The sequence below is a fragment of the Vipera ursinii genome, assembly GCF_947247035.1.
Source record: "Vipera ursinii genome assembly, chromosome: 1".
NCBI lineage: Eukaryota > Metazoa > Chordata > Lepidosauria > Squamata > Viperidae > Vipera > Vipera ursinii.
Genome location: NC_139512.1, coordinates 130,428,514 through 130,453,660, shown reverse-complemented (window position 1 = coordinate 130,453,660; position 25,147 = coordinate 130,428,514). Strand labels below are relative to the sequence as shown.

The 25,147-nt window shown below is 36.9% G+C and overlaps 1 protein-coding gene across 4 annotated transcripts in view; it reads right to left on the bottom strand.

The window, feature by feature from the left end:
* The window catches only part of KALRN (kalirin RhoGEF kinase), a gene marked incomplete at its 5' end in the record, with an annotated part of 580,305 nt that overhangs the window by 148,863 nt on the left and 406,295 nt on the right, over positions 1-25,147 (bottom strand). For 3 of the 4 annotated variants that reach the window (XM_083356478.1, XM_083356477.1, XM_083356479.1), the window contains 10 exons: positions 1,777-1,886; positions 5,374-5,440; positions 6,649-6,767; positions 7,973-8,155; positions 10,492-10,614; positions 12,333-12,448; positions 15,256-15,370; positions 16,200-16,349; positions 18,412-18,630; positions 20,996-21,115. In XM_083356478.1, the coding sequence (XP_083212604.1) occupies positions 1,777-1,886; positions 5,374-5,440; positions 6,649-6,767; positions 7,973-8,155; positions 10,492-10,614; positions 12,333-12,448; positions 15,256-15,370; positions 16,200-16,349; positions 18,412-18,630; positions 20,996-21,115 (1,322 nt within the window). The remainder of the gene's footprint in view (positions 1-1,776; positions 1,887-5,373; positions 5,441-6,648; positions 6,768-7,972; positions 8,156-10,491; positions 10,615-12,332; positions 12,449-15,255; positions 15,371-16,199; positions 16,350-18,411; positions 18,631-20,995; positions 21,116-25,147) is intronic. The other variant, XM_083356480.1, reaches the window with a different exon arrangement.

Below are 25,147 nucleotides of genomic sequence, written 5' to 3'. Positions count from 1 at the left end.
TAGGAAGCATGCGTACTCGGATGCAATTTCAGGAGAACATTCTAACAGAATAACAAAATAACAGAGTTGGAAGAGACCTTGGAGGTCTTCTATCTAGTCCAACGCCCTGCTCAGGCAGGAAACCCTATACCATTTCAGACAAATGGTCGTCCAATCTCTTCTTAAAAACCTCCAGTGCTGGAACATCCACAACTTCTGGAGGCAAGTTGTTCCACTGATCAATTGTTCCACTCTCAGGAAAATTCCCCTTAGTTCTAGGTTGCTTCCCTCTTTGATTAGTTTCCATTCCGGCGTCAACTTCCCTCCGTCCAGTGCGCTCCCACAGAGAGGGCCTCCTCAGGGTGCCGCCGATCAAAGAATGCCGATTGGTGACCCCCAGGGGGAGAGCGTTCTCTGTGGGCGCACCAAACCTTTGGAACCGCTTACCGGTTGAGCTCCGGATGGCCCCCGACCTTCGCTCCTTCCGGCGCGATCTCAAAACTTTCTTTTTCGAACAAGCTGGCCTGGTCTGATGGGATGGGGTTGGGTTTTTATAAATAGTTTTAATTTTAATGTGTATTAATTTTATGGGCATAATTGTTTAATGGCTTTTTAATTTTTGTATTCTATTTTTATTGTGTATTGCCCTGTTCACCGCCCTGAGTCCTTCGGGAGAAGGGCGGTATACAAATTAAATTATTATTATTATTATTATTATTATTATTATTATTATTATTATTATTATTATTATTATTATTATTATTATTATTATTATTATTGCTTCTTGTCCTGCCTTCAGGCGCTTTGGAGAATAGGTTGACCCAACAGAATGACCTCCCCCACCAGAGATAAGCTGCCCAGAGTTTGACAGGAGTTGGACAGTCTATAAATATAATTTAACTGAATACACACATTTTTAAAAAGGAATCGTTCAAGGTCACAGATGGCCTAAAAGTAAGTAGATGAAATTAAGGCATATTTAATGCTCAAGTAAGACTCAATTTATTTATTTTTTTGAATTGGCTACATCTTAAACAGAATAGGATAGGGTCCAGTTATTTGGCAGCCCACTTTCCATGATACTTTACTTTCAGATCATCTGAAGGAGATAGTCAAAGTTATGGCTCCATTAAAATGTGTGGTTTTTGAACAGCTACTTCCACATAATTGTACAAACATTATGCTAGTTTTAGCTGCACTGGTGTTTGCAGCTATTGCCTAACATTCTTCATAGGGAATCCCCATTTTGAGAAAAGAGGTGCCATGACTGCACTAAGCTCTATAGTAGATCTTGTGAAAATTACTTACTCACCGGTAACATGGTACCCATGTCTTACTTAATTAATCAACATAATAACAACTATCAACATCCAAGTATTAATTTTGCTGTGATGAATACAGAACCTCCATCATTGAAGCCAATTTTGTTAGATAAAACTCATTTCTAATCCTGTTAACTAGTAATTAATTTTCACCAGCAGCAATACAATTTAAGGAATAGATAGGATGGAGTAGCTGCCAATGGCAATGGTGAAGACATATTGGTGTTACAACTTCTTCTTTCATGTCAACTTCCAGACACATCACTTATTTGGCAGAAGATAATTTTGGCATCCTGTACAGCCAAACAGCATACTATATGTCTTAGTGGGAAGCATAATTACACTGTCTCCATCCTGATATGATAGAATGTATGTCTAAGAAGCAACAGTGGTATTATCTTTTATATAGGAATTGTATTTTTCATTTTCTGTGATGTGAAATAATAACATATCTCAATATGCTTAGAAAACATACTTGTTATGAAAGTCATATATCTCCTGGATGTTTCCAAATATTATGTGTTCCTTGTTCAGAATCCCTGGCGGTATCTCCTCTACTCCACTTGTCATTTCCCAAAGGTAGGTCTAGAAAACAAGGTATACTTATTTACTTTACAAATTTGTACAGTGCTTAAGCACAGAAAAAGTTTTATATGTAGTCAAAATGTTGCTATTTATTTTTCTTGGTAAAAGCAGAGAATATCCAAGAAAATTGTTTCTAAATTAAGTATACAAACACCATGAAACAGGTTCCCCAACCCTTAGGCCATGGCCCATTACCAATCCGTGGCCTGTTCAGAAGCAGGCTGTGGAAGCGATGTGCACATGTGCGCAGCTCCATTTGCACATGCAGCAGGTGCACATGCCCACCACTTACAAAAATAGAGCTGCATGCACATGCACTTGCCCACAGCTTCCACAGAACCATTTCCTCCCGCCCCCCCTCCCCCTGCTGGTCTGCAAAGCTGGAAAGGTTGGAGACCACTTCCATAAACTCTTCAATGCCGTGAAAAATCTGAGTACTCCAAAAGGAACTGCAGACCAATATTGTCATTCTCTTTTTATGCTAAACACAGAGAAATGGGTCTTGTAGTGATTAAAAATTGAACCGAGACCACGGAGACTTAGTACCAAGTCTAGTTTCAATCATGGAACCTCTCAAGATAAGTTATTCCAAGGTACATTACAAAAACTGGTGGAAAGGGCATTACATACACTGACTTGAAATCCTCGAGGAAAAGCAGAATATAATAATAAATAATTCAAAACTCTAATAGTGCAGAAAGTGTTTCAGGTTCAAAGCACCAGCTCCAGAACATTTATTTTGTGACCAAAACACAAATGTCTAATTGTTTGGGAAGTGTTTCAAATTAACACACTTCTGTCTCAAATTTGAAATAGTCTGCTTGGGGCTTACACGCTTCCCAAACAGTCAAAATAGCCCATTTTGCAGTAAGGAATGACTGATTTAAATTCAAGATGGGGAATTTCGAATTTGAAAGGTTTTGCACATTCCACAAAATCCTTTTTCCAATTTGGATGTCATATTCTCTCTCCTTCACTTACTCAGCTAGACAGTACAATACATCTACTGAACATGTAACACGCCAGTTTGATCATATCATTTCTATTTATATTCCCCATAATTCCACTTATGTAGAGAGTCTGTCATAGGTACCTGTTGTGAACAAAGCTTTGTCAATCATTCACAGTAATGCTGGCTGCGTGAATATTACATATTCTCATGAGGGAGAGAAGTTTTTGCCACATACAGAGAGAGTAAGATACCCCAGCTATTCCTTCTGTTACAGCAGAACATGCTTGCTCCCTTTAAAACCAAGGGCAGAATTCAAGCTGGAACAAACTGCAGAAGGATGAGAGTTTATCATCTGTTCTAAAGCCTCTGATTCAAGCTTGAAATATAAAAAAAAAATGGGGGAAAGGGGGAACACAAGGTTCTTGATGTTTCTGTGCTGTTCTATAATGTTTTTTATTTCTCTATACAGATTTAAAGAATTGTACGTAGTTCCAGCATTTATGCATACCGAAAACATATCTAAAAAGATAAGTTTTTCTTCTAGAATATTCTTGGGAATCGTAGTATTTTGTACTACTAACATCTTCTGAGCTGTCTGGAGCATTGCATTGTTGGTTGTTTTGTTTTGTAATGCTCTTTTAGGTTCCGCCCCATGATCAGAACAGCTCTGTGTTTGTCTCCCCCAACCTTGAATGCTGGCATTTTAATACTAATGGATACAAAGAGTTTTAAAAACAATTATCATTTCTTGACTACTTTGATGAAAGATAAAAGTTTCTCTAGCTTGTTTCTGCTTGAAGACCACTTTTGGATTTCTTACTTTAAAAAGATTAAAAAAAGTTTCAGTTTTAGGATTTGCTAATTAGATTTGTTATGATTATATAAATATTGTGTATTGTATTAGAGTTTTTAAGGTTTATGTTTACATTTAGAATAAATAACTTTTGCTATATAGCTTTAGTTTATTTTACATATTTTATATATTTTTGTTTATATAATTTATAGTTCAAAGTTACTTTATTATATATTTATACATTTAGTAAAGAAGGTTGGAAGTCATTCTTTTTGTTTTTTCTTTTTCTCTTTTCTCTTGTCACTTCTTAACTTTTCCCCCCTCCAATCCCTTCATTTGTTAATCTTTTTTTATTAATTTGTATTTTATCCAGTGGTGGGATTCAGCTGGTCCACACTGGTTTGGTGGTACCGGTTGCTAATTTTTTGTTGACTTTGGTGAACTGGCTGATGCCCTAGCCCTTTTTCACAAGGCTCAGAACAGACTGCCGGAAGTGCTTGGATGGTGTCCACATCACTTCCAAAAGTCCGTTCTGAGCTGGTGAGGCCTCCCAGGCCCAGAACAGCCCATCGGAAGTGCGTGGATGCCACTTCCGGAAGTCCATTCTGAGCAGGAGAGGGCTCCCAGGGCCAGAAGAGACCATCGGAAGTGCATGCATGCCACTTCTGGAAGTCCATTCTGAGCAGGAGAGGGCTCCCAGGGCCAGAAGAAACCATCGGAAGTGCATGGATGCCACTTCTGGAAGTCCATTCTGAGCAGGAGAGGCCTCCCATGCCCAGAACGGCCCACCAGAAGTGCGTGGACACACTTCTGCTGCTCTGTTCTGAGCCTGGGAGCTCTCCCTGGCTCAGAACGGGCTTCCAGAGTGGCGTCCACACAGAGAACTGGTTGTTCAGGTATTTGAATCCCACTGCTGATTTTATCTTCCTTTGAAATTTAATAAAGTTGATTTAAAAAAATAAAAATTTATTATTTCCTTTTTTCAATAAACTCTCATTACATTTATTTGTAAGAAGAGTCTATCTACCAAGGTTGTAGGAAGGAGGGAGGAGGCATTATATGACCAGGAAGTTGCAATATGGACATTTCATATTTTGATATTTCAATTGAGCCTTGGTGGAGCAGTGGGCTAATGCCTCCTTAAGTAACACCAGCTGCCTGCAATTAGTGCAGGTTCGCATCCCACCAGGCTCAAGGTTGACTCAGCCTTTCATCCTTCCGAGGTAGGTAAAATGAGGACCCAGATTGTTGGGGGCAATAAGCTGACTTTGTAATAATGTCGCTTGGGGGGGTGGCAAAAGCCCTAATAAGCAGGAATATACATAGAATGAAGGCCATTGCTAAGCATATTGATTTGTGCTTTAAATTGTAAGCCGCCCTGAGTCTTCGGAGAAGGGCGGGATATAAATGGGATTAAAATAAAATAAAAAAATTGCTCAGTGCAGGCTGTGACACCCATATTCCTTTGACGCCCAACATCACGAGAGGGTGGATGTCAGGTGAGATGCCCTTTTAAAAATAGGTGGTGGCACCAAAAAACTTTGCCACCATAAAGCAGAAGGAATGAATTAGGTTTTTCTCTTTTTCCCTTAAGTTACATTTGGTCAACAATCTATATACGACTACTACTGAAATAAAAAACATTATTATTTTTCAAATCTTTGGTATACTGTATACAACAAATCACTACATCATATGATCTTTATATAAAACATTGTGGTCATTCTTCCAAGGCACCATACCTCTAAACATTCATGCAGGTCCCTAACATAGGCTTTCTCTGTCTGAAGTAATTCAGCCATGATGAACCTACAAGGAGAAATGTTTTTGCATGAATATATAGAACAAGCACACGGACACAAACACAATCTTTCAATTTTGCCTGTCTCATAATTGAGTGATAACATTTCCGAGAAAGAATGATAAAGACTGCCTTAAGCCTTTTTGTAGAAAAGATCAGCTGAAGTATAATATATAAATATATGAATAAAATACGAGAGAAGATGAAGACATATATGTTATCTGTCTGTTTAGAATGATGGATGCTAAATATTTCTGCAATATAATTGCACTGATATTTTTTTTTCTCTTACTGCGAGGTCTCAGACTTTAACAGATTACTGTTTTCTTTCAATGTTCCAAAACTCTTATTTAGAGCATATTGGAGTATAAGTACATTTGAATTTGTTGTGAAATGTAGCTATCTTGACATTATTATGTAATTTACATAATAATAATTAACATTTCAGAAACTGTAAAATTTCTGGAATCCAAAAGAAATATCAGTGCTGTTAATCTCATTGAAGTAATACAATTTGTACAACTTGATAAATGGGAAAGGAAACTATTTAGTTCCCAACCAATGAACATGTAAAGAATAAAAGAGAATACAATTTCTAACATAATGTTCTGTCACACTGCATTTTGATATACCGTAATGCTTTTTTTTTGCTTCCTTGCCAATAGCATCACCGTTTTTAAAACCATTAAATGAATAAAGGCTATAATAAGGCATGGAACAATACTTCTACTGATCATGGGAAAATTGAAGATCCTATTGAACAAGAATCAACTCCTTGGCTAGTTCCCAATGAAGAATCCCTTAGATATACTGAGATTTCATCAGTAACAAGCACGATAGCAATTGCTGCTCGCTTGTAAATATTTTATTGTTTCAAACACATCTACAATAAAATATGAAAGTAACATGTTATTACCCAAAACAAAATAGATGTGCCCTCTTCTGAAATTAAACAACAATCACAAGCACCACTACAACAACATAATTATCATCATCTGGATTGGATTTATCCCAGACTTTCTGTATCCATATGATTACATGTTGTTGTTCTTCTATCTCTGTTCTGGCCATTTGCCAGAATAACATTCAGTACAAATGTACAGAACATGATATTCTAGCTGCCTCACATCTGGCTGAGCTTGCTGACATGCTGAGAGGAAGTGGTTGCTTTTTGCAAATTGATATATTACTGAGGCACCTGATTCTCACCACTTACTCTTTTTTCCTGGCTGACTTTCTCTTTTCTTCATTGGCTTCATGACTGGCATCACGTAGCCTTACTTCACGGTCAGACAGACTTGCTGGAATGATGTCCAACTCCAGGTCTTTATTATCCTGAAAAAAAATATAGTGACACACAGCTTTAATAAATTGCTATGCTTCTGTGGAAAAAAAATAAAGAAATGCAAAAAATGTACCCACAAAAGTGAACGAGATGAAAGGACAACAATAGCACTGGAGGAAAATATTTCACGGTGCTAAAAGGCCAAATGCATTAAAATATTTATAAATTATTAGTTGTAAGAATATCAGATCTGACAAGTAGCAGATGATGAAAGATTCTGAGAAGGTTTTTCCTCCCACCATGTGGGTTTTCTTAAAGACAATTAGAGTAATGAAAATAATCTGTCCTGTTTGCTGAAACACATAAGGTAGCTGATGGGGGAGTGGGATGGGGACTTTGTTGTTTTTTTCTCTTCCAAAATATTGATCCTAAGATTAGATTTTGATCCTCTCCATGGTAGAAACAAGCATACCCTACCTAAATTTGTTAAAATGAGGTGCAAAGCACAGACTTTGTCCTTCTCAATTCAGTGGCCTGATCTCAGTTAAAAACACTGAATATCTCTTCTTCTTTTTTTCGGCCAATTTTCACAACAGCTTGCTGTCTCATATTCCTCTATCAGCTATTTCCTCCCCTCATGCTCAAAAGCAAATTTGGGGGAAAATAAATGAAGCTCTAGCAGGGCAGGGGAGGCTTCTGGAAACAAGAATCATACATGCATACAAACTATTAAAATTAGTCTGTAAGTTTATTTTCATGGTGCAGCACAAAGGTTTTTCAAACCTTTATTCAGGAAAAAAAAAACTCTTTTCAGTCATCCCCCCCCACCTTTACAGCTTATATATTTATGGGATTATTGCTTGCTGGGTAGAGCAGAATGGATGAATTACACCCGATGGCAATTTAACCATGTTATTCCCTAGGAATCAAGTCAAGCATGTTTCCTGCTAGAGGCTTAGACTGAAAAGGCCTTAAACAACCTTCTGAAGGTTGCAACAGTTCTCACATTTATGAGTGGACTATTACTTGGTCATCAGATAGAAATACTATCAACCAAACACCTTCCTACTATCTATTCTTTCTATCTGTTCTTGCAGTGGAGCTAAACGTTGTGTTCCAAAATCTACTTTGGGAGATCTCCATGCTGCACCAAAGCAAAGCAGGACAGGGAGGATGGGAAAGAATCTCACCTATCCCAAATCCAGGCGTCTTCCCTAATAATGATATGTCATAAAAAACATGCAACTTACAGTACCTCTGTATTGATCCCAAGAGCTTTTTCCAAAGTGTAGCGGTACTTCCCCATTCTCAGTGAAAAATCCCGATAGCACTTGTCAACCGTAGTAACCCATTTCCTAATTTCTGTGGCGTGTGTGTGCCCTTTCTCCACGAAGCTATCGGCCAGCTGAATGAGAAGCTTCACTTTCTCCTTGGTTTGCTGTTCGAAAATATTTGTTCTCGGTTATCACATCTTTTCACAGACATTCTGTTCCATTTTAATTCACAAAGTAACCATCTGGGCCTTGTATTTTTCCACAAATGCTGCTAATGTGAAATGTCCTTAAAATCTTGGGAGACAGAGTGTAGGTGGGATGCGGCTTTTTCCATCTAAAAGGTTTTTAAATCTGTACTTTCTGTGTCAGATATCAGGGCAAGGAAGTAAGAATAAAACAGATCTGGTGGGTTTAATTTCACAGTAATTTTTGGCATTAACAGAACCCATGTGAGGACAGGCACATGATTTTTGCCTAATTACTCTACCTGTAATCACTTCTTGGCTGTTCCAAAAGCTCTTTCCAACCCATAAAAATGGTTTCCAGGAAAGAGGGGCAAGAGAATGCAATGGGGAAAAAAATCAAATGTTTCATCTTGTGCCACTGGAAAGACTTTAAATTAGCATATAGTTCTTACCGAATATATGATGTAGCAATGTCAACTACACAGTAGTTAAAAAAAACAATTCTATTTTGAAAAATAATTCTTTTCCACTGATATTTGTGCCCACTCAGTGGAACAACCTCTGTAACTAAATAGTCTGATTCTGAGATAATCTTTTAAAAACAAAATAAAGAGAGAAAACAACAGCTCTGAACAGCTTCTGATGTTTTCACTTATTTCTATTAAATACTGCTGAATGGGAAATCATGCCTGGAAACTGACAAATAACCAGTCCTTATGGCAACAGGCAACATATAAAATGAATAACTGATATGAAAAACTTTCCCGAAATGACATTAGGATTAAATTATTTTTAATGGAAATAAAAACAAGTTTGGTGTACTCTCTAAGGTATTGGAGTAAGATTGGGGAGACGCAGCCTCAAACTGACTTGAAGCCATGATTTTTAGGCCAATTGCTCCCTCCCAGCCTAGCTCTAACAAATTCTCCATTGGGTGGAACAGAGCTGTCTGGAAAACTGTGAAGCATGATTGCAAAAACAGCCAAAGTTAGAATGTGAAGAAGTGATTCTGTCTTAAAGCAGTTACATACAAGTAGTTCTCGGTTTGTAACCATAACTGAGCCCAGAATTATGGTAATAAATTGTAGAGGTTGCTCAGCAGGTCACATGTCCACACCTGATTTTACAACCTTTTCTGCTGTGGTGGTTAAGCAAGCATCATGCCTGTTAAACAAATCCATTAAGCCCAATGGATGCTTTTGCTGGAAAGCAGAAGCCAAGGCTAGAAACTATTTTTAAAAAATGCTCAAAATCACAAATAGCCATAAATGAGAGCCAGTTGCCAAATGCCCAAAATGTGATCATGTGACCATGGTCAATGATAACATCAAACAATCATTAAAGGTTGTTAAGTCAGGACTACCCATGTATTACTATAAAGTACTACAAAACCAGATCTACCAATTATTTGTTTATTTGTTCATACTTATATTTCACCTCTTGTTTTAGAGTTCAAGGTGGGGATTTTATTCCCATTACAACAACTCTGAAATAGGCTGGGATGAGAGAGTATGACTAGTTTAAAGATAAGCCTATGCTTCTATGGCTAAGGATGGACTTGAACCCAGTCTAACACACTAACTACTACACCATATTTACATCTCATTTCTCTTAAGGAACCTTAAAATTGTTTTCCTAAAACAAATAAACATACATACAAATAAACCTTTTGCTCCCCTATATCACTTTAGAAGTGAAGAGAATTGCAATATGGTATTTAGATATTAAAAGCATACCATTAAGAGCTTCATTGGGTTAGTCTACATAGGTGTTTAGATATCAGTCCAATTGTCCAAAATAATGTGAATTGTGTCCGAATTCTGAGAACTATAAAATATTTGAATAGGATAATATTATGTTTTCATTTTATTTTCTTCTGTACAATTGTATCTGATTCTTAGAGACAACCTGGACAAGTCCCTACAATTTTCTTAGCAAGGTTTGCCATTGCCTCCTTCCAGCTGAATTCTTGCCAACATCAGGTTCTCCTGGCTTCTAACTTGACACCTTAACCACTACACTAAACTGGCCTTCCCATCAGATAACATATATCAAACTAACTTCATAAGTTATTTCACATATAAATATCTCACCCTCTTTAAACTGTACATAAGATTTGCATTGGTGTAAACAGTAAAGGGCATTAAACTCATCATTTCATACATACAAATTCATGGTTTGATTTATTATGCTGCTCAAACAATTCCCTCCTCATCTTTGGACAGTTGTCTTAGCAGTGCCTTCCACAATCCTATACTTATCGATTTCTTAATGATAAAACCTCATATTGTTTATAAATTATAAATACAGTTCACCTTGGCAGGTGCTTTGAATTCTCCATATTCTTTCAAAAGTTCCTGTGTTTCATCTGCTGATTCTCCAGTGGAAGTGTGAGTAGAGAGATAATATTCTCCTGTTTCCTGAATCCAATCCAAGGCCTACAGATGGGGCAAAAATACATTTTCAAAAATGGGATCTTATGATACCATAAGATTAACACATTTTATTGTATGACCATTTATCCTGAACAGAGTATTACATTTCTGTGTACCTAATGTTCAAAATATCTAAAAATACTAGCACAATTCAGGAGCAACTTTCACCTCAAATTAAAAAAAAAGTAAGAAAATGTGTTGTGCTCTATACAGGATGCCATTATCTGCTCTGGAGTCTAGATAATAGCTCAGGCAATTAATGTGAGAGAGCTGTTGGTAGAAAAATAATTTCAGCACCATGGCCAGTACAATAGATAACAAAAAAGAGGGTTTTTGTTAAGGACCATGGAGAGCAATCTTACAGCAAAATTCTCCCTTCCACCAAAATACTGATTCATCCTAAAGGTTTTATAGAGAAAGCAGAAACATGTCCCTAAAGTGTACACCAGTGCTATTCATTACTCGCCTTTTGTTTTTCCTCAATAACTCCCCACAGTTTCCCCAGTAGCTAACTAAAGCTCCTTTTCCATTATTATGTCCTAAGTATGAAAGTCCATTTGGTTCTCCTGCTATAATACTGGAATGAGTTGCCATTTTTGTCTTCAGTGGACTCTAGTCTGAGCCCTCTTCTTTAATCATGAATGATTCTTATGAGAGGGAACTCTCTTTATGGCGAGGCTCAAACCGTCATTGACATGCCCAAAATTCTTCGCAATACAAGGTAATGATCTATGAAAAGGTCTTGCTCACAAGAAGACCACAAGAAGAATGCAAAGGCCACTCCTCCAAGTCAAAGGGAAGCACATTCACACAGGCAGCATAGATAGGATCCTAGAAGGAGGTTCCACGTTAAGAAACCCGTTCTACTCCTTCTAAGAATTGCTATTGCCCTGAACAGTCTTTGGTGGCTCACTTCCAAACAGAAGGCTATGAATGGCTCCAAATGCAGATTTTTATAGAAAGCAGACTGTTTATTGCCTTGAATTCTGTAAAGTCTTTCACTTCTTTTCATTTCTTCCTTTTTATTGTTGTAAGCCACCTAAGAGTAGCCCAATGGTGAGATAGGTGGCAAATAAATTTAACAAATAAATAAATAAATACAGTCAGAACAGAATTCTGCAAACTTAAACAGAATGTATTTCTGATATGACTGTCAAGTTATTCAGTCTACGCTGGCTGCCTGCTAGCCTAAGTAGAGGAGAAAACTGTGCAATTAACAAGGACTAAGAATATACTAAGACATGTGTTTTCCTGGATTATTTTGTGAAATTTCTTTTGTATGCCCATATACTGTACTGTTTACAAGTTGCAAATCAAAGATCACTGGAATATGTGTGCAGGAGGAAAGGCTGTGCTAGACTTCTCACTGCATTATTCCATTTTTTTTTCTTTCTTCATGTGACAAAGCCAACAGAATTTCAGCTATAAAATAAGGTGCAAAGGTATCAGGTTCTCCCATGGAATATATGGTAGGTTATTAAATGAAAAGGTTGGTTTTTGGTTCAGAATCTATTAGCTTCATACTTACTTGGACTAATGGCCAATTGGGTTTAGTTTCAAACTCTGATTGGTCTTGAACTTTTCCAGTGTTTACAGTTAGGAAGGACTGGACATAGGACTTGCAAGAAGTACATATCACAGATAAATTCTACCCACAGGCAATCTATTAAACTGTCTCACATTCAGACAATGAAGAGAAGTACGGCATTTTGTCAAGTTACCTGCTTTGCACTGCGCTCAAAGACTACATATTGCTGACACTGATCCAGTCGCCTTTTCTTCAAAGTCCAAAAGTGAAGAACACGATTCTCCCTCTGCAGCAGCTCACTGAGGATGGCTATGGAGGGAAAAGGAGAAGAACTGTTTCCTTAGCTGGTTTGGTAAGCACAGCCAGAAGAAAGTAGTTACTGATTCCACCCTGTACCTTATCCTAAGAATGTAAGTTCCTAGAGTTAAACACTTCAGATCAGGCGTTAAAAAAACAACAACAGCAAGGACAGTCATTAACACAAACAGCTTAGTACGTTTTTGTGAACGTCAGTGAACTCAAAACTCTTGTAAAAGTAGAATACTTTCACTACTGAAGAACACTTCAGTCTATGCTTTTCAAAACTCAGACACACATAGACACAGAGGGAGACCAAACAAACCTCAAACTATGTAGGCACTAAGAGTTTAGGCACCCAGCTACTCTGTGTAACATAAAATACACTCCATGTTTTCTTGGCATACCTTTTCTTTAAATATTTCTACCATTCTTTATTAAATTTAGCAGTTCTATTCAATCATATTTCTCTGAGGATACTGCTTTGCAGGGACCTGTTGAAATAACAATCTTAAAATACATCTGATGACATTACAGTTCCCTAAATTTCCACTAGAAGCAATCCTATTTCTTTAAACATATTAGATCATCTTATTGTCATTATCATCAATTCAGATGTCATCATGCGATGGAAGCTTTAAAGTCAAAGATTTTTTCAGTACATGATCATGAATGACTAATATATCCATATATTAAAGATTGGAAGATTTGTTACTGAAGTGTAGTGTTGGTGTAGTCCAAGATCATTGTGCAACAGAAAAAAAGCCCACCTAATCTCCATTTTTTAATTAATATTAATCAAAATGGATGAAGAAAAAAATCTATTCAAGCTTTAATATAATTTTAATCTATTCAAGCTTAAATATAACTTTAATCTATTCAAGCTTTAATATACGGGACTGGTACAAAATAACTAGAATAGAATAGAATGGAATAGAATAGAATAGAATAGAATAGAATAGAATAGAATAGAATAGAATAGAATAGAATAGAATAGAATAGAAATATTCTTGGAGGTCTTCTAATCCAAACCCCTCCTCAGGCAGGAAACTCTATACCATTTCAGACAAATGGTTGTCCAATCTCTTCTTAAAAACTTCCAGTATTGGAGCATTGGAGCACTGCCTTGGTGGAGCAGTGGGCTAATGCCTCCTTAAGTAACACCAGCTGCCTGCAATTAGTGCAGGTTCGCATCCCACCAGGCTCAAGGTTGACTCAGCCTTCCATCCTTCCGAGGTAGGTAAAATGAGGACCCAGATTGTTGGGGGGCAATTAAGCTGACTTTGTAATAATGCCGCTTGGGGTGTGTGTGAAAGCCCTAATAAGCAGGCATATACATAGAATGAAGGCTACTGCTAAGTTTGTAAGCCGCCCTGAGTCTTCCGAGAAGGGCGGGATATAAATGGAATTAAAATAAAATAAAAATAAATAAAATTCACAACTTCTGGAAGCAGGTTGTTCCATTGATTAATTGTTCTAACTGTCAGAAAAAAATAGTTCTAGGTTGCTTGTCTCCTTGATTAGTTTCCATCCATTGCTTCTTGTCCTGCCTTCAGGTGCTTTGGAAAATAGCTTGACTCCCTCGTTTTTGTGGCAACCCCTGAGATATTGGAACACGGCTATCATGTCACCCCTAGTCTTCTTTCTTTTTTTTATTAAACTAGACATATCCAATTCCAGCAATCATTCTTTATAGGTCTTAGCCACCAGCTAAATTGTAAAGCTAAACAGACAGCTAAACAAACAGATTGTGACCTGTCCCTTCTTAAACATTTCAAAGTCCTCATATCTATTAGTGATGATTAATAGAAAAAGATTTAATAGAAATTTATATAGAAATTGAATAAATAAATGTATTTCAGGAAGATTATTTAAGTCAAAATAGAAACAAAGATGGCTGCCCCAAATACATATCAAATGTAAATTATCTATACATGTTCCAATGTAATATTATAAAAGCTTATCTTGCTATTTCTAATTTTTTATTTTAATTATCTGTTTGAATATGAGTAATGGTTACTTTTTTCCCCACAGACAGGCATGCAGACATGTATATTGCTAGTATTGCTGAAAAACTCAGCCAACAAAGAAATATTTAATCATGTTAGTTTTACATTTTCAACTTTTTAAATGTGAATAAATACACAAATGTTTGGAATACTCATTCCTAAACTACATAATTATTACTGCAGTAACATGATTTGCCCTTTATCTTTATAACTTTAAAAGTAATCCCATCAGAAATGAAAAATATCTTTGTTTCGCATTTTTACTTTACATTTTTACTTTAGGGTTTAGAAACCCTAAAGAAACCCTATTGTGATGCATATGGAAACTTTTTGAAATGGTAAACCATGTTCTGAAGAGAGCATTTTTGGTATCCCTAATGTTTATAGCTAATAAAGCCTTCACCTAGAAGGTAATATTAGGTTTATAAACCTTTTTAAGGACTACAGACTTAGTCCTTAAGTTTAGTCTAACAGAATGAATTGCAAACTTCTTACATTTTAAATACCTCTAGATATAATAATCAGATGGGAGGTATGAATTTGATTGATTAGTTAGATGGTTCCTAATCTATACAAAAGAGCCATTTCCCTGATTTCCGAACTGTGAAGGAGAGAACAAAATATTTTGCAACTCCTTGGGACAGCTGATCCTATTTGGTTTGGTCCACAAAGATGGTAAGGGCATGCGTTTCTGCTCTTATGTAATCCATCCTTACCTGAGGAGATTATAAACAGAAGCAGTGCGCGTGTGGCATACAAGATAAGCTCAGGTGCCATTCCATTCATGTGGGGCTCAAAGAACACACTGACCTTTCACTTGCTGTTCAGGACCCCTGGTATGGCTCACTACTCCTGGCATGCTGACGTTGTTTCGATGAATGTACTTGAGAAACACTTCTGCATTCCTTCGTGCTAGTGTGCATGCCTGTGGACAACAAATAACACCCCCAAGCCCCAGCACTTACAGTTACAATTTTGACAAGCAAATTGGAAGAATAAAACATTAAGGAACTTTCTGAACTGTGACTTGAGCTTTATTTTCCCTTTTGACCTCTGAAGAATGTTGATGTACGTGAAAAAACATGAGAGATCTTCAGACTGCACTCAGACATAACCATTATTTTGGGGGTGATATGAGGGAAAATATTACATACAAACAAATATATTAGACTTTTGTTTTTGCAGAAACGTTATTTTCTTAGAATCAACACTGATGATACACCAAAAGTCAATGCATAACTATTCTATTTAGGCTAATGGAATATTCATATGAGGTAACATGACAGCAGCAAATTTGTCTGAGATCAGCTACTACTTTTCAGAATAGAAAAAGTGCAAGCTAAAATTTTAGTTCTACAGAACTAAAAGAATGAGACGTTAAGGCAAGCAATGTTTGAGATGGGTAATGTTACTGAAAAAGTTTGTGTTTGTTTTATTAGGAGATTCTAAGCATGAAGAAACCTTAAGAACCCTCTATTTCATGGCCAGTCATGTTTCAGGCTATGCAGGCATGAAATCATTCCAGAGAAGAACATACATTAGGGATGCATGCACACGTTGTTCTGCTTTTATGGCTTTTATTATAAAGTAAGATGAAAGATACCTCTGTCCTACAAAACACAGTAGATCAAAGACAGGACATAATTTATGTTCCTACAGACCGGTTTCCACCCAAGAGTTAGTGCCCAACTAACTTCTGCAATGAGAACAAAGGAAAAAAAACAACTGCTAAAAACAGGGGAAATAGACGGGACCTTGAGAAAGGCTTCTTTCTGTTCCAGATGTTTGCTGATTAAGGGAATAACATGATCTATCTCAGAGGATGGTCCCAGCTTATCCCGACCTCCACACCAGTCTTCATCTCTTCGATATTCTTGCTCCAAACTCTCCAGTACACTGCAAACCTTAGACATAAGCAAGAACACAACTGTTTAGATATCAAAGTTACCTTTAGAAGCAGAAACAATTTACAATTTAAACATTAAAAGCATAACTCTAACAGCTGAGCAAAAATGTATGCCTGATTCACAGGTGTTATTGGAAATTCATCATACATGAAGTTGAGGTGAGGCACCTTTCTCCCATTTGAACCTTTACAAATATATTAGATGGCAGCTCCCATCATCCCCATGCACTATGGCCATTGATAAAGAATAATGGAACTTGTAATACTAAGCAACAGAAAGGGTCTAGACCACGGGTGTCAAACTTGATCACGTCAAGTGATGTATTGTGACTTTTTTGCCTTTGTGGAGCCTCTAGCCCACAACCTGCCAGTTTGACACCCCTGGTCTAGACTGAGAAAAACTAGGTAGGAACACAAACTATTCAAAAATGTCATATTAACAAGACTGTGTATATACACACAAACTTGTTCAAGTTTGACTCAGCCTTCCATCCTTCCGAGGTTGGTAAAATGAGGACACCAGATTGTTGGGGACAATAGGCTGACTCTGTAAACCACTTACAGAGGGCTGTAAAGTACTGTGAAGCGATATACAGTATAAGTCTAAGTACTATTGCAATTTATTCTGTATTGCTTATATATTATATATTAGTATTTTGTAAAACTATTAACTGTGATAAAAATGTTCTACGTCAAGCAACTGAATAGCTTCAGTTATATTTTATACTTAGAAGAATAGTATCATTTGATCTACCAAAAGTTTAAATTTTAACTATATGAAAAATCATGAAAGAAAAACGCCTCCTTTCGGATTTGTAACAGTGCAAGTTTCTAGGCCAACCCATCGAGTGGTACATTTGACACTGAGAATGAGTTGGACAGCCATAAAAATTTTCTTAAATAAATTCCAGCCACTATATAGACCATGGCTTTCATTCTGCAACTGGGGCAACAACAGTGTTTTAGCTAAAGATAGCCAACATTTATTGGATAATGTATTCATCCAGGCAACCTCTCTTTCTTGGGTAATGTAGGCTAAAGAGTACTTTGAAATAACATGGATGATTTAGGTAGTGCTTGAAAAGATTTTATTGCATGTAAGTGCAATCCCTTCCCTCCCTGCTTCTTATTTATCATGGTAATTTTATGTAATAGGATTTGCTAATTAATAAATCCGATCTAATTGCATTTCCTGCTGATACACCTTGGACTGGGTATACAGAACCACCCACTTTTCTCTTTGGATAGGAAAGGCTGGGCTAATGGTTTTACTTTGCCATTTCAACATCTGATTTATATTGGTTGCAAAACGTGGGAAGAAAGCACTGCCCTCAGTCTAGTTAGCTTCTGGTGATGGCAGGGATGATGGTGGGTGGCATCATAAATCGAGGAGGTGATTTTGTACCTTGCCAAAAGGTGGAGAGAAATGCATCAGCTGATGTTCAAGACATCCTGTAATGCTGCTAGTGCTTTTTCCAGCGGCTCTCAACCTTTTCTATACTCCGCACCCCTAGAACGCTTCTGATATATTCTCGTACCCCTTACAAAAGTTCGAAATAACGGCAACGAATTATGCATATGCACTATAATTTTTTAAAAACCCAAATTTTCGCACCCCCTGGAATATCATCTCTCTCTCACACACACACTCGGTTGGGAACCACTGGCTTAGTCCATTGCAAGATTAATTTATCTTCCCATATCCTCTCAATCAGCTCATTCCTTGGCAGTGCTTTAAAATAATTTCGCCACATTCATCATGTTCCCAATAGGTGACCTTTTAAATTATACTAAGGTAATATAGATAAGTCCTTTGTGCTCAATACTAGGGTTACCAAATATAAACTTCAGTGAACACTGGTGTTTATAGATGCCTAGAAAAACAAAGACTATAACACTTCATGCACTATGGCCGATCGGTCTATGTTACTGAATAATCAGTAGCAATTCTAAACAGTAGCAATTACTGTATGTCTTTATGTAATGGTCATTTCAAATAGTAGTGGAGCTATTGCAAACAAACTGAACACCATTGGTGAAGAAGGCCTTGTTCCTCTCACCTGCTCTGAAGTTTTATAGAAAGCAACAGAGGCATTGACCAGTTTTAGCCGGTCCTCCATCTTTAGCATGAGTTGCTGCCAGTGCAAGGCCACTTTTTCCGCACATTCCCGGATGGCATCAGCATCGTAATGGCCGGCCTGCAGTAACACCTCTGCCTTTTGCTGTACCTGGAGAGCACTCTGGTGCGTCTTCTGCAAGGAAGTGGCATGAAAGAGGGACTGTATATGTAGGGAGGAAAGAGAGATTTGTACAGATGTGCCAAGCAAATGGTATAAAGAGATGAGGTGAGGTGTGAGCATGAAAAGGTGAGAGAATGAAACACTTTTTAGAATTAGCATTCTGAACAGTAAGCATTCTGCACATTCATGCAAAGGCATTTACTGATATTACTGATAATCTAGATTTAACGTTTCAACAGAATCCCATGCGTCATCATCAGGCTGGTGGCTTCACCAGAAGAAGGAAGCTGAAGCCACCAGCCTGATGATGACGGATGGGAGTCCGTCGAAACGTTGCTCCTACACCTTTAGTTCTACGCGGGGAAAAACCCGAATGACCAAAGATCCACATACAAACACCCACGAAAACCTCAGAAAACAAATATATATATATATATATATATATATATATATATATATATATATATATATATATATATATATATATATATATATATATATATATATTGCATCATTATTAGCCTAAGATATGAAAACCCATATTCTTTTTAAAAACAGATCTGAATACATTGTATTCTATTCGAAACACATATTTTTACTACAGTGTGATTCATCTTGAACAATTGAAATAATTAAGAGGAAGAGATTAAAGGATTTGCAAAGAAAATACCCAATATATCAGCTAGACTTTCTTCACTTTGTAGGTGCTGCGATATCAAGCACCTAATTTTTAATATTTAATCTACAAGCCCTCTACTCTTGGCAGCATGAACAACCACATTTTATTGGGGGAGGAAGGGCTCTTAGTTGGTATCAAGGTTAAGCATCTCTGAAATATAGCAAGCTATACAAATAGGAAATAAATATCTTGCTCCACAGAAGTGCTTTATTAATGCTGCCAAGATGTACTGAAAGATAAAGAATTTCCTCAATGGATGATAAACCCTTCCTTTCCTTTCAGAGCTTCCCAGCATGCCAACATTTGAATATAAAAAAGTGACTACTTATTAAAATATTGGGTAAATAGATTTCTGGGAGCATCTACTATAGTCAAATACCAGGAAAATTATGATTCTGAATCAAGAGACAGAATATAGTTACCATTTTCTGTCATTCTACTTAGGCAATTTTCATAAGTGACCCTAAAAACAATTGTGAATTTCCTATAACAAAGTTAATCCCTAAGCAATCCCTAATTACCCACAACTTCATTCCTAAACAAACACTTGAGAAAAACTTTTTATAAGAAGTAAAACGTGATGAAAATCCCAGATGTTATTCCTAAAATACATATTTACACTATATTTGGGATACAGTAACTCATCTGCTCATCTAACATACATCATGTATGTGTTCAGGGGCTTAACAAATTAGAACTGAGGTGACCCAGCTTAACCCACAAAGGTCCCCCATGATCTTCATCGGGCCAATCACTGTCTCCTGTCTGATCTGCCTCATCTGATTATCTTGGAGATTAAAAAAAGGAAAGTCTGCTATCCATAGTCCCCTAAACTTCTTGAAGGTGCAATGAGATTGATAGGAAATAAAAGAATTGCAGCTGTTTCCGGATGAGCTAATTTTTTCTCTTTCCTAATACGATATCATAAAATACCATAATTTGAACTTTTTCCCTCATTTTTTAAAAAAAAGATAGAATAAACATTGAGACTTAGCTATACTGAGGATCCCCAGAAAAATAAATAGATACTATTGCAATACAATGAAGGAGATTAAGATCAAAAGCAATCCTTTCCTTTTATTTAGCACCCTAGAAATAGATTTTTTTCTGATATTAATTTGTTATATGGACTATTGTAACCTTTGTTATTTGGTGAACAATATTCATATACATTTTTATACAGAAAACATGTTTGTCTTGGCTGCATCAGATTACACATCTTGAGTGGAATATGGCAATCAGATATTTATTTATTTATTTATATTTTATCTGGGGCAGGAAGGTTGGTAGTGTGTTAAGATATTACTACTTCAAAACTTTGTGTGTTTAAAACAGCAAGTGCCTGTTACAGCAACCATCTGCAGTTACAATGGTGATGAAAAACTAACATTGCGACCAATCTTCACATTTATGACCTTCACAGGTCTGTGTGAAGCAAAGAAAAGCTGAAGTAAAATCATCAGCACAGTTATGGTTTCACTTAGCAATTGCTTTGCTTAATGACTTAGTTGCTGGTTCCAACTGCAGTTGCTAAAAGAGAACTACCTCCCATACGCACATACACATTAATTTTAGTAATAGTAATAGGAATAGTTTAACTGTTAATTGGAAGTTATTTCTCCCTTTCTGCTCTCCTACTCTAAACTCCATTCAGATTATTTCTGAAGGCTCATCTTTGCAATTTGAATAAGAAAAGAGAAAGTCAACGTGCACAGTAAACATTACCTCTATGGCCAGCTGAAACTGCTCGTGCTCTCTCTGGAGCTGCTCAGCCTCTGACAAGGAACTTGCATTGACAAGACTGGCATTGAGCATTGATTCTCCATTACGGATCCAGCCAAGGACCTGGCAGGAAAAACAGACATTTTGAGACAGAACTTTTTCACTTCATGAAATAGCTGGGGGTGGGTGGGTTGCAGTGGGGATAGCAGCGTCACCAGCGTCCAGATATTACACTAATCTACTTTACTAAGAATTCCTGAATCTGAATCTGGAACCAGTTTTGGAGTAGATGAGGAAGGTGAGACAATATCCAGACAAACTGGAGGTGTGATGAATAACAATGTTGATTTTTCTGGTTAGAGAAATCATGCTCTGCAAGATTCAGGCCTTCAGGCCTTTTCCGCCATTTGACCCTGCCCCATGAGAGATACTGTGCATCAGATGACGCATTTTAGTTCTAATTAGATTTAGTTTGAAAAATAAATTGCAATTAAATAAAAGAGATTAGTTTCAATGTAGACTAAGTATAACTAACTTACTCTGGATCTCTGTGCAAGTCTATGACCATAATAAAAAAATTGGTTTGATTTGATTACTCGGTATCTAATCCAATGAGACCAAAATAATTTAGTGCCCTCTGTTACAAAGAAACAAAACCCATATATGAAATACTGTAAATAAAGTACAAATAGTCCTTTGTTAAATATTGATAATATGTACATTACTCAATTTTTACTGACTATATTAGATCAAAACATAAATAGAAATATATATATATATATATTTATTTATTTACATTTATATACATTTATATATATATGATTTACAGCTAGTTACATTCACTTAACAAGCTGCTCAAATTGTATGTTATCTAAAAGAGACAAAAGCACCAGACTTGGAAATGTTATGTGGTTTGTTTCATGCAACTTTTTTTCCTGAAAAATACTTGCATTTTCCAGATACATTTGTCTGCAGCTTCTTGAATTATTTGAAATGGCTAGAAACAAGGTACCATCAACTTTCTTTTTCTTTATTGTTTTCATGTTTGTAAAAAATGATTGTTTTAAAAAATAATCAACTATTGTTTGATACTCATCCAAAATCCATCTGTAGATGAGTAAGAACAGGGAAATGTGTACATTTAACTATTTAACTATTATTGCTATACAGTAATGCCTAACAAAGGCTCTTACCCATCTTCAGTCAAACTTCTATTTTACATCTAGTAATCTTTTTTGCCACTTCATCTCCCAGAAAAGTGGGGGGAGGGAGTTTTCCTCTGGGATCCCCAAGCAACAAGAGTCTGCCCAAACGTATTCCATCCAAGGCCTGCTCTTTCAAGCAGCAAGTACAACCTCAGTTGAACCAGGTGCTAAGACTTCAGAAACAACTACTAACTCCCTTTGAAATCCAACTGGGCCAGACCAAATAAGTCCAGCAGAATGAGATGACTTACAGCAGCCACTTTAGCATGGATGAGTGGACATGGCCAGGCGGGTGTGGCTGGCTCATGCAACTGGGTGATCATGGCCAGAGGGGCACAGAGGAGTGGGCATAAATGAGTTGGTGCAGATGACTCAGCACAGATGACTCAGTGCAACCAGGTGGACATGGACAGGTCAGCGTGGAACAAGTCATCCTGATCAACTGGATGTGACACTCACCTTGCCTCCCCAAACTGCCAGCAGCCAAGCACATGTATTCCCAGAGCCCGCACTGGAACCCATCAGTGGTTGATTCACCACCTTCCCGAGAACAATTTCCCTGTCTTCCTCCTCCTCCTCCTCCTCCAGCTAGACTGGAGACTGTGAAAATTTGGATGGGGAGGAACCTCAACTCTAACAAGAGGGAGGTTTGGACCCACCTGAATCTCATGTTTTATATCTTCCCCAAGGGAGACATAATCTCACCTTCTCCAGATTTTACTGTCTACACATCAATGATGCTTCTGCCTCAAGTTCATTAAGTAAACCACGGGTGTCAAACTTGCCGCATCATGTGACGTGTCGTGACATACCACGACTTTTTTCACATTGCCAGAGCTGGCCTGGGCGCGGCCTCCGCATGATGCAACCGATCCATATAAGTATTTATACCCTGGAAATACAAGAATTCTAACTCCGACAGTTATTTTGTCAATATCATAATAATTCTTTTCTATAAATTGTTTAGCATAAAGAACTGTGAAAAACCAATCATTTATATTGTGATACTGTAAAGATTTGTAGTGTCTTTTCTAACTTTAAATTTTCTACCTTGGCATTGAAGTTTATAGAAAACTTTATTAAATGTGAATAGAGGAAAAACAATTTAGAATTTCCATTGTGCTAAAGTGCAACCATATGTCAGCATTCTAGAATGCTCCAGACTTTGTACTGCATCAGCAGAAGTTAAGTGGGGTTAACAGTATGAAACTGTTTGGTGGCAGTCTACTTTTCCTTGGCTTCTAAGAGCAAGAGCTACTTATAATAAATTTAAGACCATTTGTTTTCTCAACTGTTCCAAAGTGAAAATGAAGTACACTTGGATCTCGACTGAAAATGGAGAGCAAGCCAAAATCAATCCAGATTCCAATTTTACTAAATGATGTTACTTATGACTCATTCTTCAGGAAGCCAAATTTAGCCAATACCTACCACAGTATGACAGGGCCATGATATATTTTAATTCAGCTGCTTCCAAGGAAAGCTATTGCTGCAATAATTCACAAACTAATAAGCCATTGACTTTTAAAATATGAATCTGAACCAATAAAATCTTGCTACGGACTTCCTGAAAAGCATCTGAATGAAGAAGGCTCATAAATACTTTTAAAGACATTAATGAATCATGGGTTGTCAGCCTTCCCAGGTAAACCAGAAATGAAATAGACCAGGTGAGCTAATTTTACTTTATTGTAAAGATTCATTAAGAGAATCTTGCAAGTCTGAAAGTGCACTGTCTTCCACTGTCCCTTTTTACTGTCTGCTAAAATAGGAAGGGATCCTTTCTAAGTTTCTTTCTCTACCTGTTATGCAGCTGGAGGCTCCCCCATCCGCTGCCTTTTATCTGATCATCCCCCTAGGCAACATCTCCTGTCTCTCAAGGTAATTCCCATGTAGCATTACACAGGTACTCTCTTGAACTAGGTTTGAAAGTTCCCTTCTAAACCGATGCTACTTACTCTGCTCTTTTGGTTATTGGTATGGTATAATTAAATTAATATAAAATGTAATATTCATTGAGCAACTATTACACAGATAACCTTTAAAAATGAGAAGAACATTAGAGATAAAAACACGCAGAGTGTTAGAGACGGAATGAGAGGGCATATTCCTAAATGGATGTAAAAATGAAATTGGAACATTTAAAAAGGGACCCTTAAAAATTAGTTCTAAATTCAAGGAAGAATAAGATATTTCCATAAGAGCCGTATAATAACTGAAATCATAAACATTAATTCCTTGAATATGATGTTGGACACTGGAATCTTCACTTGGGTCACATTATTTTTAGCAGGGATCATATATCGATCATATCATATCACCATATATCATAATCCAAAACAATATCGGTGGTTGCCGATTTATTTTTGAGAGAATAAGTATTTCTTTACTTTTGATTCCATCTTTATTTTTGCTCCCAGTGAGTTCATTTTCAAATCATAGTATACTATGGCAGATTCTGAAACTATCTAGACAACAACGACAGGCAAAAAAGAGGATTCGATCTTACAAATATTTTCAAGCCTTATTGACTATTTTGAGCTCTGAATAAATGAGAGATATGTCATAAGCTTTAAAATGTAAGAAATAAAGAATGTTCCTATAGTTTCCAACTTTCTATCTTCATGTGATAGCTTGAAACTCATTTTTAAGACCAAGGAACACATTATTTTAGAGTCCTCACACCGTGTTCCAATATTTACAGCCCTTGAGGGTATAAACATTGATGAAAGTGGTTGAATAGAATTATGGAGCAGATAGGTTGCTGAGCTGCAGCAGCTAAATGTAAATTGAGCAAATGGTAAAGCAATCAAGCTCCTTTTACTTCCATATTTTGAATACATTCCAGACCAATAAACTTGATACCTCAAATTCACCACTCTCCTGGCCTAAACAAGCAGTCAATGGAATCATCTACACAACCATTTTTCTTGTTAATTTATATTTCATG